The sequence below is a fragment of the Oncorhynchus kisutch genome, linkage group LG4 (assembly GCF_002021735.2).
Source record: "Oncorhynchus kisutch isolate 150728-3 linkage group LG4, Okis_V2, whole genome shotgun sequence".
NCBI lineage: Eukaryota > Metazoa > Chordata > Actinopteri > Salmoniformes > Salmonidae > Oncorhynchus > Oncorhynchus kisutch.
This window is the reverse complement of record NC_034177.2, coordinates 18584726-18602316: the sequence shown is the minus strand read 5'-3', so window position 1 is coordinate 18602316 and position 17591 is coordinate 18584726. Positions and strand designations below refer to the sequence as shown.

The window sequence follows — 17591 nt, the reverse complement described above, 5'->3', positions numbered from 1 at the left end:
AAAGAGAGAGAGAGGGAGAGGAAAGAGAGAATCAGCACCTTTGAACGGGTCTGTCTTGAAGGGGTCTTCGGAGTGAAAAGGGTCTGTGTGCATCTCCTGAGGGACGCTATTGAACCCAGATGTATTCACCTTGAACGGGTCCTCCAGAGAAGGGGAGAAAAATAGGGATTTTGATGTCTGTCTGGCTCTGGAGAGCTTCGGTTTATTTACTCTTAAAATGCTGCCACCATCTCCAACCATTTTCCCCTCAGACAGGCATTAAGGAGATAAACCAAGTCAGATCGACTCCATTGTTTATTCAGTCGACCGCTAAGTCTCGCCAAGCTGCCAAACACGATGGCCATCAAATCAAATACTTCACATTTCAATTATGGCCCACTCAGGTTCAAGTGGAGGAATTTGAGTTCAACAACACTAACAGAGACCTCGGAGAGAGGAATGTGTGCCTTTAGAGAAGCCCCACTATGACTGCCTGGTTCCAGACCAGACCAGAGCCCCCTGAGCTTGAGTTTCACTTTAATAACACACAGGCAATTTTCATTCTCCTGCAATTTGTCCATTCGGTGTCTGCTGCGCCCCACTGCACTCAGCTGGTCCCAATGAAAAAGCCCCCGAGTCGGTAGGAAACACACCTCTTATTAGGGCCCACATTCTTCAGGGTGTCGGGTTTCTCTAGAAAACCTGCCTTCACGGGCCAGACAAGCCCTGGCTATGAAAACGCTCACTTGTTATGTTTCATTAGCAGGACTTCTCATTTCAATAAGAAGTCTGACCATGATCCCTGTATTCACTCCACCATGACATTCAATGCTGCCCAGAATTAGGACTAAGAATAAGAGCTAAGTGTCCGAGCCCTTTCAAAATGCACAGGTAATAAAGCTTAAGATGGAATAACAGAGGGCTGCCAGGGAAAATAACTGTGCGAGAGTATTTAAGGCAAGATAATTACATTATGCGGAAAGCAAATCAAATATAACCAAACTATGGGATTAATCCATTTAAGATTGTGGAGTCGCACGTTTGATTGGAATATTTCTGATGCTAAATCATGGAAGTGATACCTCCTTTCTCTGCAGGTGAAGGTTTTGCATATTCCCATCATCGTCTCTTTAGCTGCAGCTTTCTGCAGCTGTTTAAAGTGGTGACAAGCAGATTAATTTCACACCCAGGCCAGCAGGGTGACTCATCATATTACCATGATCTGAAATTAACTACAACATTACACTAGGGCTGCAATCCATTGTTCAAGTCCAAATGTACCAGCTGTGTTCAGAAGAGTAGAATGAGAGCCTTTTGTAGGTTTAACCAGTTCTCCACTAGACACCAACCATTCAACCTCTATTTAGCTCTCATAAATATGTCTTCTACAGGCTTGCAATGCACTTAGGTACTACTACTATAGGTTTACAAATAGAGCCAGATGACGTGGCCAGGAAAGAAACTCTGGGCCGTAGTAATAAGGACTTCATTCAACCTCCTGTCCTTTTAAACAGTGTGGTGTCCTCACCACGGCGCCGAAGTCTCCGTTCTCGCGGTCGGGGAATCCCTCGCTCATGTCAGCCAGGTTGGTCATGCTGCCTCTGTGTGTCCCATTTAAGGTGCTGTTGTACTGCTCAATGCTCTTATTCATCTCCTGCTGGCTGTCCTGGATCTGAGACAGCTTACTGCGAGCCTGGAGGAACAGCACAGCACATACACAGTAGGTTAATGTAGGGTTTCTTTCAACACAGAGAATGTCATGGTTGTTAGGGTAACAACACAGTCCTATGTGAATGCAGGATGCTGTGGTCCATGTGCTGAGCTGGCTCTAGACTTTTTGGGGTCCTAAGTGAGATTTGTTTGGGCCCCCCACCCAATCTCGTAGGTAAAATCTCGTGGCCCCCCTGTTGACCGTTGAGAAAACATTTAAAAGTTTTGAAGTTCATTTCCTCCTTTCCTTTTACACAATTTGCCATAAGGCAAGGAGAAAATGTTGCCCTTTTAAAGCAGGTTTTATGAAATTCTACACATTTTGCCATGACTTTTGCCATGGTAAAATGATATCTAAGTGAGAGTAGCTAAGAAAATCCATGTGGGCCACCTGGAGGTCAGGGCCCCTGGGCATGTGCCCTTCATGTCTGGTTGGTAAATCGGACATGATTACTACAAGTTTTGATAATTGGCTAGACTAATTTACCAACCAAATTTTTTTTAGTGTGTGACAATTGAGTGACTGTCATTTACTGACATAACAAAAGGAAAACTGCTGATGCACAACCAAATTTCAAAACTTCACCTTGTGCATTCTACTATTCTAACTTGTGGCTGGGGCCCTAAGAGACCACTTACGTCACTTGTGCTTGGAGCCAGCCATGTCCAAGTGTTTGTACATAAGGTTGTGATTACTTTTTCCATTTTATTTCAATATGTCCTTGAGAGACTAAACCAAAAAGAGCCAAAACAACTAAAATAATCATAAAGTGGCTACAGCTGAGTACTGGTATTCCCCTTGGCTCCTCACAGATGGTGGGCTGAGAATACAACATAAACTATGGTGGTGTAATCTCAATATAATTCAAATTTACTGAGAGAAGAGTGACGAATTCTGATATTAGAGTCAATATGATTTGGTCCTGATGAGCATGGAAGTGCTGCCATTTGTTCATGAGAGTAGATGAGAACGGATCATCTTTCACTTACTTCGATGCAATGGCAAGGACGTCCCCACCTATAAAAGACAACACAGCCATCTATGGCTCAGCATCCTTTCTCGGGTGATATGAGAGATGTGAGATCTGAGGCGTGGGCTGTGGCATGTGGAAGTCATGTCAGATATGATGATTCAGATGATGCAGAAAGCAGAGGTAAAACAGCTGGTTCTCTAACTGAAACTGCCACACCCAAACCTGGCAGAGGACTGAGAACCAGCTGATATCTCCAAATTAATTCAAGAGGGGTTGACGACGATGACATGCACATTAAAATATAACAACGGAATATATTACATTTCTCTCTAAAACAACTTCCCTAGAACTTCACTGAAAATGAAGTTTGCCTTAAATGTCCAGTCTATGCTGAATATCTTTCAGAGAAATGAGAGGATAGAACTCAAGGGGGAATGAACCGAGCCCAAATTGAATCTGGTTGTTTCGGCCATTCATGACACAGTCTCCCCCTGGTGGTCACATTAGAAAGTGTCTTGCAACAGGTCATCTCACATCCCAGACACATCAGCCTGGTTCACACCACAGGACAAAACAGAGCCAAGCCATGCTGAGCTGAGCTGAATTGCCTGGTTATGCATCCACCATAGATAGCTGTGCTGAAACCATGCAAGGAAAGGATAGTGCGACAATGAAATATCAGAGCCAGCATGGTTCGGGTTAGATCTATTGTGTGAATCAGGTAAGGTTGTGGTCCTTGTCCTTATAGCCCGATCCCCAACAGGACATTACTGTGTCTGGGACCTCTGCATATCTGACTGGGAACATTCCTGTTCCTTCTCCTCTCTCACTACCTGGCCACAGTGGTTCTCTCTCACCTGGTTGATCTCGTCCTGGGTTGCTTTGAGGGACCTGATGATGGTCTCCAGCTGGAACTTGCCGGCAGTCAGGCTCTGTTCCATCTGGCTCTCCTCCAACTGCAGCCGGTTCAGGTCTGCTTTAGCCCGGCTCAGTTCCTCCTCCTGGCTCTGCAGGTCTGTCTCCTGGGAGTGGATCTGGTTCTGCAGAGATGAGATCTGGGGTAGAGAAAGAGATTGAGAGCAACAGACAGAGGGAAAGAAAGAAAAAGTGAACAATGTAAGCTTTGTCCACCAATGCAAGGATGGAAGGTCTGTCTACCAGATTCATAGTGAAAAGTAGCTATGGATATGTTTCATATTGATTCCACGGCTACTACATGACCCCTCCATCCCTCTCACCATTTGGGACTCCTCGTTGCACTGGATCCTGACGTCGTTGAGCATGTCCTCCAGCTTGGCCTTCTGCTGGTCCATCTCCTCCAGCCGCTCCTGGGCATCCTGCTTCTGGGCCTCCAGCTCCTGCAGACTGCACGTCTCTCTGTCCAGGTCATTCTGCATCTCCTGATGGACAGATAGGGGGAAAGAAGAGGATATTGGTTTGGGGGAAGATTCATTTCATAATTGAAATAGTGTGTTTTGGATAAACTGTACATTCCTGATTCATCACAATACTTCAATTTGGAGAACCACCATATCACATTTAAATATACACTGCTCAAAAAAATTAAGGGAATACTAAAATAACACATCCTAGATCTGAATGAATGAAATATTCTTATTAAATACTTTTATCTTTACATAGTTGAATGTGCTGACAATAAAATCATACAAAAATGATCAATGGAAATCAAATTTATCAACCCATGGAGGTCTGGATTTGGAGTCACACTCAAAATTAAAGTGGAAAACCACATTACAGGCTGATCCAACTTTGATGTAATGTCCTTAAAACTAGTCCAAATGAGGCTCAGTAGTGTGTGTGGCCTCCACGTGCCTGTATGACCTCCCTACAACGCCTGGGCATGCTCCTGATGAGGTGGCGGATGGTCTCCTGAGGGATCTCCACCCAGACCTGGACTAAAGCATCCGCCAACTCCTGGATGGAGGATGGAGCGAGACATGATGTCCCAGATGTGCTCAATTGGATTCAGGTCTGGGGAACGGGTGGGCCAGTCCATAGCATCAATGCCTTCCTCTTGCAGGAACTGCTGACACACTCCAGCCACATGAGGTCTAGCATGAGGTCTTGCATTAGGAAGAACCCAGGGCCAACCGCAGCAGCATATGGTCTCACAAGGGGTCTGAGGATCTCATCTCGGTACCTAATGGCAGTCAGGCTACCTCTGGCGAGCACATGGAGGCCCTCCAAAGAAATGCCACCCCACACCATGACTGACCCACCGCCAAACCGGTCATGCTGGAGGATGTTGCAGGCAGCAGACTCTGTCACGTCTGTCACATGTGCTCAGTGTGAACCTGCTTTCATCTGTGAAGAGCACAGGGCGCCAGTGGAGAATTTGCCAATCTTGGTGTTCTCTGGCATATGCCAAACGTCCTGCACGGTGTTGGACTGTAAGCACAACCCCCACCTGTAGACGTCGGGCCGAAATACCACCCTCATGGAGTCTGTTTCTGACCGTTTGAGCAGACACATGCACATTTGTGGCCTGCTGGAGGTCATTTTGCAGGGCTCTGGCAGTGCTCCTCCTGCTCTTCCTTGCACAAAGGCGGAGGTAGCGGTCCTGCTGCTGGGTTGTTGCCCTCCTACGGCCTCCTCCACGTCTCCTGATGTACTGGCCTGTCTCCTGGTAGCGCCTCCATGCTCTGGACACTACGCTGACAGACACAGCAAACCTTCTTGCCACAGCTCGCATTGATGTGCCATCCTGGATGAGCTGCACTACTTGAGCCACTTGTGTGGGTTGTAGACTCACATGCTACCATTAGAGTGAAAGCACCGCCAGCATTCAAAAGTGACCAAAACATCAGCCAGGAAGCATAGGAACTGAGAAGTGGTCTATGGTCACCACCTGCAGAACCACTCCTTTATTGGGGGTGTCTTGCTAATTGCCTATAATTTCTACCTGTTGTCTATTCCATTTGCACAACAGCATGTGAAATGTATTGTCAATCAGTGTTGCTTCCTAAGTGGACAGTTTGATTTCACAGAAGTGTGATTGACTTGGAGTTACATTGTGTTGTTTAAGTGTTCCCTTTATTTTTTGAGCAGTGTATATACTGTACATATGTGAAAACCCCTGAGTCCCCTTTTAATAAAAAGTGGTATGCCTGCTCACCTGCACCTCTGAGGACTTGTGTCTAATGGCCTCCTCAGCATCTCTAATGTCCTGCTCTAGGGTGAATTTCTCCCTGAAAGAGAGACAAACACACACAACCATCAACCAATAGTGCCACAGGGTAGAACCAGACAGTCTCCCCCTCCTCCTTCCTTCTCTCCTCCTCCTTCCTTCTCTCCTACTCCTCCCTCTCCTCCTCCTTCCTTCTCTCCCACTCCTCCCTCTCCTCCTTCCTTCTCTCCTCCTCCTCCCTCTCCTCCTCCTTCCTTCCCTCCTCCTCCCTCCTTCTCTCCTACTCCTCCCTTTCCTCCTCCTTCCTTCTCTCCTCCTCCTCAATCTCCTTCTCCTTCCTTCCCTCCTCCTCCTTCCTTCTCTCCTCCTCCTTCCTTCCCTCCTCTTCCCTCTCCACCTCCTTCCTTCTCTCCTCCCCCTTCCTTCCCTCCTCCACTCCTCCCCCTCCTTTCCTTCCCTCCTCCTCCACACAAAACAACAAAAGAAAAAGGACAGACTGTGACAGCAAAGAGAGGGTTACCTGAGAGCATTCCAGTGTGTAAAAGCAAGATTTCTGACGCAGCATGTAAAGTATGTGGTGAAAACAAAAGATTGATAAAATACACACAGTAAAGGAAGGTTGGAGGGGAGCGGGGGGGGGGTGAGAGGGGATGAGGTGGGATGAGCGGAGATGAGAGGGGATGAGGGAAGGACCACCAGCTGTGACCTGTCTTCTTCTTTGAAGTGTGCATTTTATGCCCTGAGTTCTAGTGTGTAGATAGCATAACGATATATTAAAACACAAAACAGTATACAGATGTAGAATCTTAATTCGAGTCAGTTTGCTGCAGCAGGAAAATAATCCTTTAGCAACAGGAAATTATTATTATAATTAATGGACTTATTATTTTATTTGTAATATTTTATCAACAATACAACATCATACAAACATCAACAACATCACACCTGCCCAGACCCACTAGCACACACCCCCATCTTCAGCGTCCGCATCACTTTCTACCACATGGTGTCAAACTGCACCCCGTTGCCCACGTACTTTCCATTTTTAGATAATAAAGCAATTGACCTTTCCATTGCATTAATGACGAAGGATTGGTTGATTTCCAGTTTTTAAGTATATGTTTTTTTAAGATGATAATGAATGGAATTTTGTAGGTGGTTCTGCAGGGGTTGATACATTTTCGTAAGGGACATTTCAAAGTGGAAATGTCAAACTTCAGAAGCCTTTTAAAACCTCAAATAAACTACTAAGTTTAATATTTCTTGCATTGCAGGAAAGTTATCTTGCAACAGGGTGATCAAATTAAGATCCTACATCTGTAGTTGCTACTTTTATTGCGTTTAGGTTAAACTACTGCTGTAAAACCGCAATGTCTAACTAAATCAAGTCAGAGCTATGTTGAGTGATGATTGATGAAAAGGAAATGAAGAGAGGATCTCATACAGGGTGACATAAGCTGGATATGACATAACTAAGCAAAAAATATCTGAAAAAACGACATCCCTAAAGACGGTGTGTTTTTAAGGTACGGAATTCTGGATCATTGTCAGTGGCACACATGTTGCATGATGAGAAATAAATTACAATTTGAGATCACTTTGAAAGAAAATAACCCCTTTGATATCTCCACAGTGTTATGAATTACCTCTGTAGCTGAGCGATCTCTTGACTGATGTCATCAAGCTCCTTGATTCCAGTGAACTCTGACCCTGACCCAACAGAACTGGAGCTGTCCTGTGGATGGACAGAAAGAGAAAAAGAAGAAGAGAAAGAGAAAGAGAAGAAGAGAAAGAGAAGAGAAAGAAAGTTAGCCCTATTCTTAGATAATCTGAAAGCCAGAATGCCACGACATCAAACCATCCAGACCAAACCAGAGGGTAGATAGAGAGAGAGATCACAGGGAAGGAAGCATCACAGAGGGACGGGCGACGGGACGAGTGCAACAATGTCTGAGGGGAGCCGGTCACCATCGCCATGGTTAGGAAACTCAGGAGGTCAAGTCACACCACCGTTCACAGCCAGAGTTCTCACAAATGCTTTTCATCATTGGTTTTCTGTCTCGTGAGCCATCGAAAGCATTTGTCGAGTTTTACCAGTTACCTACCCAGAACTTGAACATTATTTGCTGATACAGAGATATAACCCAGAAAGCGGCATTCAGCAGCGTTTAGGTTAGGGTAAAGAAGAAAAGAGTGTGCAGTAAGCTCATGGTAGGGTCTAAGCACCAGACTGGAGCAGGATCGCAGCAGTCTACACACACAAAGCACATCACAATTCCGAACCATTGGTTCCAAACCATTGCGATTCCGAACCATATAAATATAATTTCACACCAAATCAATCAATGAATAGTTATGTCCATCAAGAGGATACTCTCTCCACAGCTCAATAATGTAGTTACATAACACTCCCTGGCTGCCAAAACAAGTCTTTCTTATCAGAGGATCAAAGTCCCTCCCTCCACGCTTTTAAACCAAGCACCTGGAAGCAGGGCCATGGAAAATGCTAACACATTTTCAAAAAGCAAAATATGGGAGGACGTCACTCACCCGCCTCATCTCAGACAGAGCAGCCATCTCAGAGCTCACAGGGGTCACATACCCAGACATACTCTGTGGATAGAAACAAGGGATGAGGACTTCCTCCTGAACACAATAATGATTCCTAGACATGAGACACATTGAGTGGCAATCCCAGAAATGAATACAGGATTAGATATTTTTTTAACTGTGTTATATGTCTAAAAGTGTATAAACATAAAGAAAGAAAGTTGCACACTCTATATATGCTCCCAACAATTTCATTGGTAAACCTAATAACCTTTTTCTCAAAGTGGAAATACAAGTACTTTAAGCATGTCTCTGCACCAAAATAGGTTGTTTTCAATCAAATGTGTAGAGCAGTGGTCACCAACCGGTCAATCGTGACTGGTGGATCTCCAAGCCATTCCTAGTCGATCACCAAACATTTCTGTTAAAAACCCAATAATAAAGCCTTAAGTTCCTATTTTTGTATTTGTTTCGTGCTGTTGGCGGTATGTGCACTTGATTCAGCAGCCCTAGTTCCGGGAAGGCACAGTGTTCCCATTATGAACCATTTCATGTGTCTGAAGGTAGAACTCTGGCTACCTGGCAGGCCTAGTGAGCAAATCAAGTGCACCTATTTGTATTTGTATTTATTATGGATTGCCATTGCCAGCAGCTACTCTTTCTGGGGTCCAGCAACATTAAGGCAGTTTATACAATTTTAAAGACATTAAAATACATTCACAGATTTCACAACACACTGTGTGCCCTCAGGCCCCTACTCCACCACTACCACATACTTCCAGTTCTAAATCCATGTGCATGTATAGTGCCTACGTCTGGCCAATCATATAGCTCAGACCACCGTGTCTGCAGTTTCCTCGCGCCATAGACTTTAAAAAGAAGCCTAGAACGCACAGCAAAGTTTATAATGTGAGATTTCAAAACTTTTAAAACCATGACTTGAGAGAGACTCAATGAATACAGCAAATAGCTGCTGTTTTTATGGGTAAGTTCATGTTTAAGTTGTTATTCAGCACTGTCAACACTTTGTTGAACACTTTTATGAGCCATAAAATGTGCATTCTCCCTACTTCCACTCAAGCTACAACCAGCACTGCAGCTGCAATTAATGACTATAGCAAAGTGTTTCGAAAAGCTTGCGTTGATATTTGCAGCTTGTGTCTTTTTTAATATCGAGGAATATTTCACTTTCTCTGGTCATAGAAGTAACAACATAAATTGGTGCATGAGGCAGAAATAATGCTGTGCGACTTAAGTTTCGCCATCAACTGGAAGACTGTGTCCACTTTTCTCAGTGGAGGGAGAGAGCGAGGTGGGACGGTAAGTCGGGTGAGAAGCAGCCTCACAGCTGCTCCCTCCCCTCAGACTGGCCATCAGATGCAGGCCATCAGTCCAGTAAAATAAATAAGCTAATTATTATGCTCACTCAGCTGTGCCTCACAAGTAATACAACAAATGATAAATTACCAGTGTGATCATATACCTAAAATGTTGAAATATAATTTCAAAATGGTCTGAGAAGAACAACTGTCACGCCCTGATCTTAGAGATCCTTATTATTCTCTATGTTGATTAGGTCAGGGTGTGACTCGGGTAGGAAAGTCTATGTTTTCTATATCTTTGTTTTTGGCCGTGTGTGGTTCCCAATCAGAGGCAGCTGTCTATCTTTGTCTCTGATTGGGGATCTTATATATAAGTTGTCATTTTCCTTTTGGGTTTTGTGGGATCTTGTTTTTCTGTTTAGTGTCTGGGCCTGACAGAACTGTGAGCAGTGTGTGAAAGTTTGTTATTTTGTTTGAGTGTTTTTAGAATATTAAAATCATGAACTTCATTGCTACAAAATTGGTTTAATTAATTGGTTAAAGTTGCATAGGCTTAAGTTTTTGAAGTCCTGTTTAAAAACAAATCTGAGCGGTAGATCTCAGCTTGCATTTTGCCTCAGAAAGTGATCTTGACACTGGTGTAGAGCGTTCAATTTGCCTACTGGGGAACACACAGCTCAGCTAAAACCATTGACAACTGCGTGCCGATTTCAAGGGATTGTTCAATAAATGTTAACTATTTGGTTGTAATATCATCACCTCTTGAAGAGCATAGTCAGACCTACGAATTTCAGATTATTCTATGCAAAACAATTGCGCACATTTATCTCTATCATCAGAGTTATACAGAAAGTACCTGCCTGCTTATCATGATCAGTAAACATCAATGATCATGTCATTTCAGATACATAGAGTAGCCTCACGATATCTCTCAATATTTGCCACCATTAACTGGATAGTTGAGAGATATAAACTAAACCTGACAAGTATGAGTGGTTTAGGTTCATTTCCCATATTTTGTGTGCTGTGTCTGTAAGCTACCTCTAGAAACGTTGCACAGTTGGCTAAACATATGCAGTGGGGCAAAAAAGTATTTAGTCAGCCACCAATTGTGCAAGTTCACCCACTTAAAAAGATGAGAGAGGCCTGTTTATTTAACAATCCCTTGAAATAGTTATCAATGATTTTAGCGAAGCTGGGGGTCTCCTTGCCCCCCAACAGCCAAATCGAATGTATTGTGACGCTTTATTGAAAACAACCTATAGAAAGAGTGTGTATGTGTGTGTGTGTGGTGCATGAATGCGTACATGGGAGGGAGTGGTACACACTGGAACGGGAGTGCCCCTCTCTGAAGGAGGGATCATGTCAGGGGTCAGGGCCTGAGGAGGGTCCATGCCTTTGCTGACTTTCTGCTGGATGAAGTGCATGGCCAGAGCAAACTGCTCCCGCGTCAGCTTCCCCATCTGCCTGGTGTCTGCCAGGGCCCTGGACACACAATAATAACAACATGAGTAATACAGTCAACTTCAGTCCGGTAATCAGGTGGCATCAGCCATCAGTCAGTCTCTCCTACCATATATGTGCCAGTAGATTCTGGGGCAGCCCTGAGTGCATGAAGATGTCCTTGACTTCCATTCCGCTGACAAAGCCATCCAGATCCAAGTCTGTCTTCAGGAAGATTTCATCAAAGCGTCCTCTGTCTGTCACCGGGACCACCCAGTTCACTGAGTGCTGACATGGAGAAGAGATTACACGCATTATCACACACATATCTCACATGTTAAATGTTTTTGTGTGTATGTGTGTGTGTGTGTGTGTGTGTGTGTGTGTGTGTGTGTGTGTGTGTGTGTGTGTGTGTGTGTGTGTGTGTGTGTGTGTGTGTGTGTTTACCTGCGCGGATTTGAGTGTGTGTTTGGGGGAAAGGCTGCCGGCACTGTTGAGGGAGTTCATGCTGCCGTGGGAAGGGGTGGAGCGCAGGCTGTCCTTGGGGGGCGGGGGGCTGGCGGGCAGCACAGGCACGGTGCCAGGGAGGGAGCCAACCAGAGACTTCTTCCTCTTGTTAGGAGGGATGAGAGAGGAGGGGAGAACAGAGGGGACCGGCTCCTTCTCCAGGGCCCGATAGACCAGGTGCATGGCCTGGACAACAGAGGGGAAAGAACAAAGTCAACTAGTCATTACAAATGCTATTACAAGTAAGCCTTATTACCAATGTTATTAGACAGTTATTATGTTTTACTATTGTGTCAGTTATAATCTTATACACATGTGAAGGTGAGCTGTGAAATATTTGTTTATTCAGATCTAGTCATTCCACAATTTACTGGAGTACACCTTACCACAGCAAACTCATCTCGATCCAGATGTCCATCTTTATCAATGTCACTAAGATCCCAAACCTTTCCTAACACGTCCAGAGGTAGTTTTGAGTTGATTAGAACTGGTTTTACTTTGTCACCAGAGAGCAGTCCACTGACTGGTGCAAGACTTTCAAATATTCCATCGAATTTACTCTTTTCTTCGGGCTGGAATAAAAAATGAACAAAAATAACAATGAGTGATTGATAAACAAAGGTAAACTCATTGTTGATGATTCTCTGAATTCAGTGTTTTGGATGATAATTTTTTTTTTTTAAGTCTAAGATACAAAACTAAAATATGTCTGTATCAACCAAGCATATGGTCCAGGGGTGTTTCAACATGACTCACCCTCACAGCCCAGTGGGGTTCACTAGAGACCGATGATGTGCTGAGCGATGGGCTGCTAGTGTCCTTCTATAACAAAACAATTAAAAAAATAACTTCACCTTCACGCTTACTTTACAATCTCCCAACCAAACATATAAACATATAGAGTTTGAGAAAATAAACGCATCATAAAACTATCATGAAACATGTGTGTAGTTAGGAATGTACTAGTTAGGAATGTACTAGTTAGGATTGTACTAGTTAGGACTGTACTCTTTAGAATTGTACTAGGTAGGATTGTACTAGTTAGGATTGTACTAGGTAGGATTGTACTTGTTAGGATTGTACTAGTTAGGATTATACTCACAAATTTTGGGGGAGGGATAGTGAGGTTCAGACTAGTGAGGCTGACGTCTTGACCGCTCTGTGCACAGGCCACCATCCGCAGAGCTACATAGAACCCCTATTAGACAAGACAGGACAACATAATTGTTTATGGGAACCATACAAATACCAGCTCAATTGCCCTCAAGGGCCACAGAATCAAAGGCATCACACAAAGAGAGGAAATGATTAGTTCTCTACCTGTTTGTCCAAGAACCCTTTCCCATCTGGGTCTGCCAAATCCCAGATCTGAGGGGAGACAAACACAAACAAGATGATCAACTAAGGAAACATCAATTAAAGCATCAATGTGCAACAATCATTATGGAATGTGTACAAAGTAAAGTAAATAACAATCAATGTGCATAACAGTCCCAGATAACCAGCTGAATGTGATGGTGAGATAGAATAGGCTAAGACTCAAAGCAGAGTATGACATAAACAGACCAAGGTAACAAGTAAAACAAAAGATGGGTACAAACGGTACACCAAATATAGCTGAAACAAGTACACACCCTAAAGGTTCTGATAAATAGAAAGGAACGACATTGATCCAATCAGACCAGGCAATGACGTAAGATGTGGTCATCTTTTCCAGTTATATTCCTCTGGGAGTACTGAAGCATGCCTGTGTGGAGGTGCTCGTATTACTCCTTAATGACAGAGACACTCTAATAAACATAACTTCCTGCTGGTTGCTTTCAGAACAGTTTATCCGTCTACAGTGTCCGAGACTGTTCCCTTGAGTCTGCCACTCTGCCCAAGGTTTCAGAGGCCGGCAGTGCTACACAGTACCAGTGCTACCCACCTTTCCCAAGGTGACATCAGGAAGGCCAGATTTCTTCAGGAACAACGCAGCTTCCGTGGGCCCTACTCTCCCCGTGTTTCCTGGGTCCACCTTGCAACAAGCACACAGCAAACCAAATTATTAAATGTTTCTATCCACACCTTCACTCTATACTGTTGAATGTGTTTATCGTTGCCTTAATGCATCCATTGAACAATAAAGACATTTAATGATCCCCAATCTATGTAGATAATATGACTATGTGATAACCAAACTTAAAAATGTATTTTACCTGTCTATAAAAGTTCTCGTACACAGGGTTCCCACTTGACAGCTGATTGGGGAAAGGTTTTTCAGATTACTATTTCAAATAGCTGCTGGAAACCATTGTCTTACGTCAAATAGTGTGACACACCCCACCAAACTACTACTGACATCTGGACCCATCCTTTAAAAAGGCACTTAAGGGTCTATCACAAACAATAGCCAGAGAGGGATTTCCTGTCCCATGACATCAAATATGAATGTCCTCTAATAGGCCATAGCCAAGTTGTTGAGTACCTTTTGTGAGCTCTTTAAACTTAAAGCGTTGTGTGAATTATAAGATGGCAAAAGGTGTTATAAATCCATGTTCTCCAATAACACTAAAAGCCTATCTTTGTTATGTTTTAATGGAATAACTAGAAGCATCATGTAGCCTAGCAAATGTGATTGACACAAAACTGGTCCTCTCTGCAATCTTACTTAAAATGCAAAGTACCCAGCATCGACATAAGCGCACAAGCTGGTCAGTCATCATTCATCACATCTAGTAGGTAGCTGCAGGCATTACGGTATCACTACTCACTTCATAGCTATCACAGTGTAGCAGTGTATTAATATGTATATATAATTAATATGTGTATTAATATGTATATATATTAATACACTGTTATTACAGTAACTGTTCGTGTTATTACAATGTTATAATAGTCAAATTGTGTAGCTTGCTAGCTAGTATTGTTTAGCTGGCAAGCTATCTAAGCTTACCTAGCTAACTATATATAGCTAGCCTTCTAGCTCGCTATAGCTAACTAACGTTGAAATATGTTGGTATGTTTTGGTTGCATACCTCCTGCTCTTCTGTCTTGTATCTACATCTAAATATTTATGAAACATATCTCAAAATATCTTTCCTCAAATGAGCATTAACGTTAGCTAGCTTGTTCATTTTTCAAGAAAGCTAACGGTAGCTAGCCCACTAGCCAGGCTAGCTAACTAGCTTTCTAACGGTACTCTCTTCAAGCTTACTGTCAAGGCCTTGTCCCATCCAGCTAGCAAGCTAAATACCTTCGGTATTTGTCTTCTTTCTTATACAAATTGGATAAAGAGCACACCACTAAAAACGGCAGGTCATCAGCATGCACAACAGCTAGACTGAAAGTCCACTGCATAATATTGAATACATTGCAGTAACATTACCTGGGTGAGAGATGTGAGTGCTGCCATCTTCCCTGTTGCTGCGGGAACGCACACACCCTCCAGTTCGTAGACAACACCACCACCTAGTGGACAAGCTTGTGCATGGTACTTATGATTGAAATGATAGTCTTTCAAACGTGTGTAAATTGTCATATTGTTTCAAGCAGTAATGTAAAGTACTTAAGTATAAAAAATGTAAAGTACCACTTAAGTAGTTTTTAGGGTATCTGTACTTTAGTTTACAATTCTTTGTATTTTTGACAACTTTTACATTTACTTCACTACATTCCTAAAGAAAATGTTTTACTTTTTTATTTATTTTCCCTGACAGCCAAAAGTACTCTTCACATTTTGAATGCTTAGCAGGACAGGAAAAGTGTCTAATTTACGCACTTATCAAGAGAACATCGCTGGTCATCCTTACTACCTCTGATCTTACAGTCTCACTAAACACAGATGCTTTGATTGTAAATTGTTGGAGTGTGCCCTGGCTTTCCGAACAATAAAAAAACAAGAAAGTGTTGCTGTCTGGTTTGCCCTCAAATAAGGAATTTGAAACTATTTATCCTTTTACTTTTTTAGCAATTATATTATATACTTTTGATACTTAGTATTCAGACCCGCTGACTTTTTCCACATTTTGTTCCGTTACAACCTTATACTAAAAAAATCTAGCATCAATCTACATAATGACAAAGCAAAAACTGAGCAAAAACTGATTTTCAGACATTTTTTGCAAATGTATAAAACATTTCAAACTGAAATATTCCGACCATTTACTCAATACTTTGTTGAAGCACCTTTGGCAGCGATTGCAGCCTCAAGTCTTCGGTTTGGGGTGGCTGCAAGTTCAAATCCACAAGCTGACAAGGTACAAATCTATTGTTCTTCCCCTGAACAAGGCAGTTAACCCACTGTTTCTAGGCTGTCATTGAAAATAAGAATTTGTTCTTAACTGACTTGCCTAGTTAAATGAAGGTTTTTAAAAAAAGTATTCTTTGGTTTGACGCTACAAGCTTGGCACACCTGTATTTGGGGAGTTTCTCCCAAACTCAGCAGATCCTCTCAAGCTCTGTCAGGTTGGATGGGGAGCGTCGCTGCACAGCTATTTTCAGGTCTCTCCTAAGATGTTCGATCAGGTTTAAGTCCGGGCTCTCGCTGGGCCACTCAAGGACATTCAGAGACTTGTCGCGAAGCCACTACTGCATTGTCTTGGCTGTGTGTTTTTGGTCGTTGTCCTGTTAGAAGGTGATCCAGTCTGAGGTCCTGAGCTCTCTGGAGCAGGTTTTCATCAAGGATCTCTCTGTACTTTGCTCTGTTCATCTTTCCCTCAAGCCTGACTAGTCTCCCAGTCCCTGCCGCTGAAAAACATTGCCACTGCATGATGCTGCCACAACCATGCTTCACTGTAGGGATGGTCCCAGGTTTCCTCCAGACGTGACGCTTGGCATTCAGGCCAAAGAGTTCAATCTTGGTTTCATCAGACTAGAGAAACTTATTTCACATGGTCTGAGAGTCCACATGGTCTGAGAGTCCTTAACTCCAAACAGGATGCCATGTGCCTTTTACTGAGGAGTGGCTTCTGTCTGGCCACTCTACCATAAAGGCCTGATTGGTGGAGTGCTGAAGAGATGGTTGTCCTTCTGGAAGGTTCTCCCATCTCAACAGAGGAACTCTGGAGCTCTGTCAGAGTGACCATTGGGTTCTTGGTCACCTCCCTGACCAAGGCCCTTCTCCCCCGATTGCTCAGTTTGGCAGGGAGGCTAGCTCTAGGAAGAGTCTTGGTGGTTCCAAACTTCTTCCATTTAAGAATGATGGAGGCCACTGTGTTCTTGGGGACCTTCAATGCTGCAGAAATTGTTTGATATCCTTCCCCATATCTGTGTCTCGATACAATCCTGTCTCAGAGCTCTACGGATAATTCCTTTGACTTCATGGCTTGGTTTTTGCTCTGACAAGCACTGTCAACTGACATGCACTGTCAATATGTCAAATTAATTGAATTTGATGGACTCCAATCAAGTTGTAGAAACATCTCAAAGATGATAAATGGAAACAGGATACACCTGAGCTCAATTCCGAGTCTCATAGAAAAGGGTCTGGATAGTTATGTAAATAATGTATTAAAAAAAAGAATCTGTTTTCACTTTGTCGTTATAGGGTATTGTGTGCAAATTGATGAGGAAATGTAATTTAAAATTAGAATAAGGCTGTAACTTAACAAAATGTGGAAAAAGGTAAGGGGTCTGAATACTTTCCAAATGCACTGTAAGTAAACTCAGCAACAATAAAAAAAACATCCTCTCGCTGTCAACTGTGTTCATTTTCAGCAAACTTAACATGTGAAAATATTTGTATGGACATAACAAGATTCAACAACTGAGACATAAACTGAACAAGTTCCACAGACGTGATTAACATAAATGGAATAATTTGTCCCTGAACAAAGGGGGGGGGGGGGGGGTCAAAATCAAAAGTCACAGTCTGGTGTGGCCACCAGCTGCATTAAGTACTTCAGTGCATCTTCTCCTCGTGGACTGCACCAGATTAGCCAGTTCTTGCTGTGAGATGTTACCCCAATCATCCACCAA

General features: G+C 43.2%; 1 protein-coding gene across 8 annotated transcripts in view; it reads right to left on the bottom strand.

The window, feature by feature from the left end:
• eps15l1a (epidermal growth factor receptor pathway substrate 15-like 1a) overlaps positions 1-15062 on the bottom strand; it is a 33482-nt gene extending 18420 nt beyond the window's left edge. For 5 of the 8 annotated variants that reach the window (XM_031822578.1, XM_020480400.2, XM_031822576.1 and 2 more), the window contains exons 1-17: positions 15001-15062; positions 13832-13873; positions 13561-13650; positions 12954-13001; positions 12736-12831; positions 12390-12455; positions 12020-12205; positions 11574-11819; positions 11257-11414; positions 10991-11168; positions 8362-8424; positions 7458-7546; positions 5800-5872; positions 3902-4063; positions 3521-3718; positions 1508-1672; positions 39-141 (exon numbers count right to left, since the gene is read on the bottom strand). In XM_031822578.1, the coding sequence (XP_031678438.1) occupies positions 39-141; positions 1508-1672; positions 3521-3718; positions 3902-4063; positions 5800-5872; positions 7458-7546; positions 8362-8424; positions 10991-11168; positions 11257-11414; positions 11574-11819; positions 12020-12205; positions 12390-12455; positions 12736-12831; positions 12954-13001; positions 13561-13650; positions 13832-13873; positions 15001-15027 (1990 nt within the window). In that variant the 5' untranslated portion in view covers positions 15028-15062. The remainder of the gene's footprint in view (positions 1-38; positions 142-1507; positions 1673-3520; positions 3719-3901; positions 4064-5799; positions 5873-7457; positions 7547-8361; positions 8425-10990; positions 11169-11256; positions 11415-11573; positions 11820-12019; positions 12206-12389; positions 12456-12735; positions 12832-12953; positions 13002-13560; positions 13651-13831; positions 13874-15000) is intronic. The other 3 variants (XM_031822575.1, XM_031822577.1, XM_020480401.2) reach the window with 2 other exon arrangements.
• Between the last annotated feature and the right edge of the window lie 2529 nt (positions 15063-17591).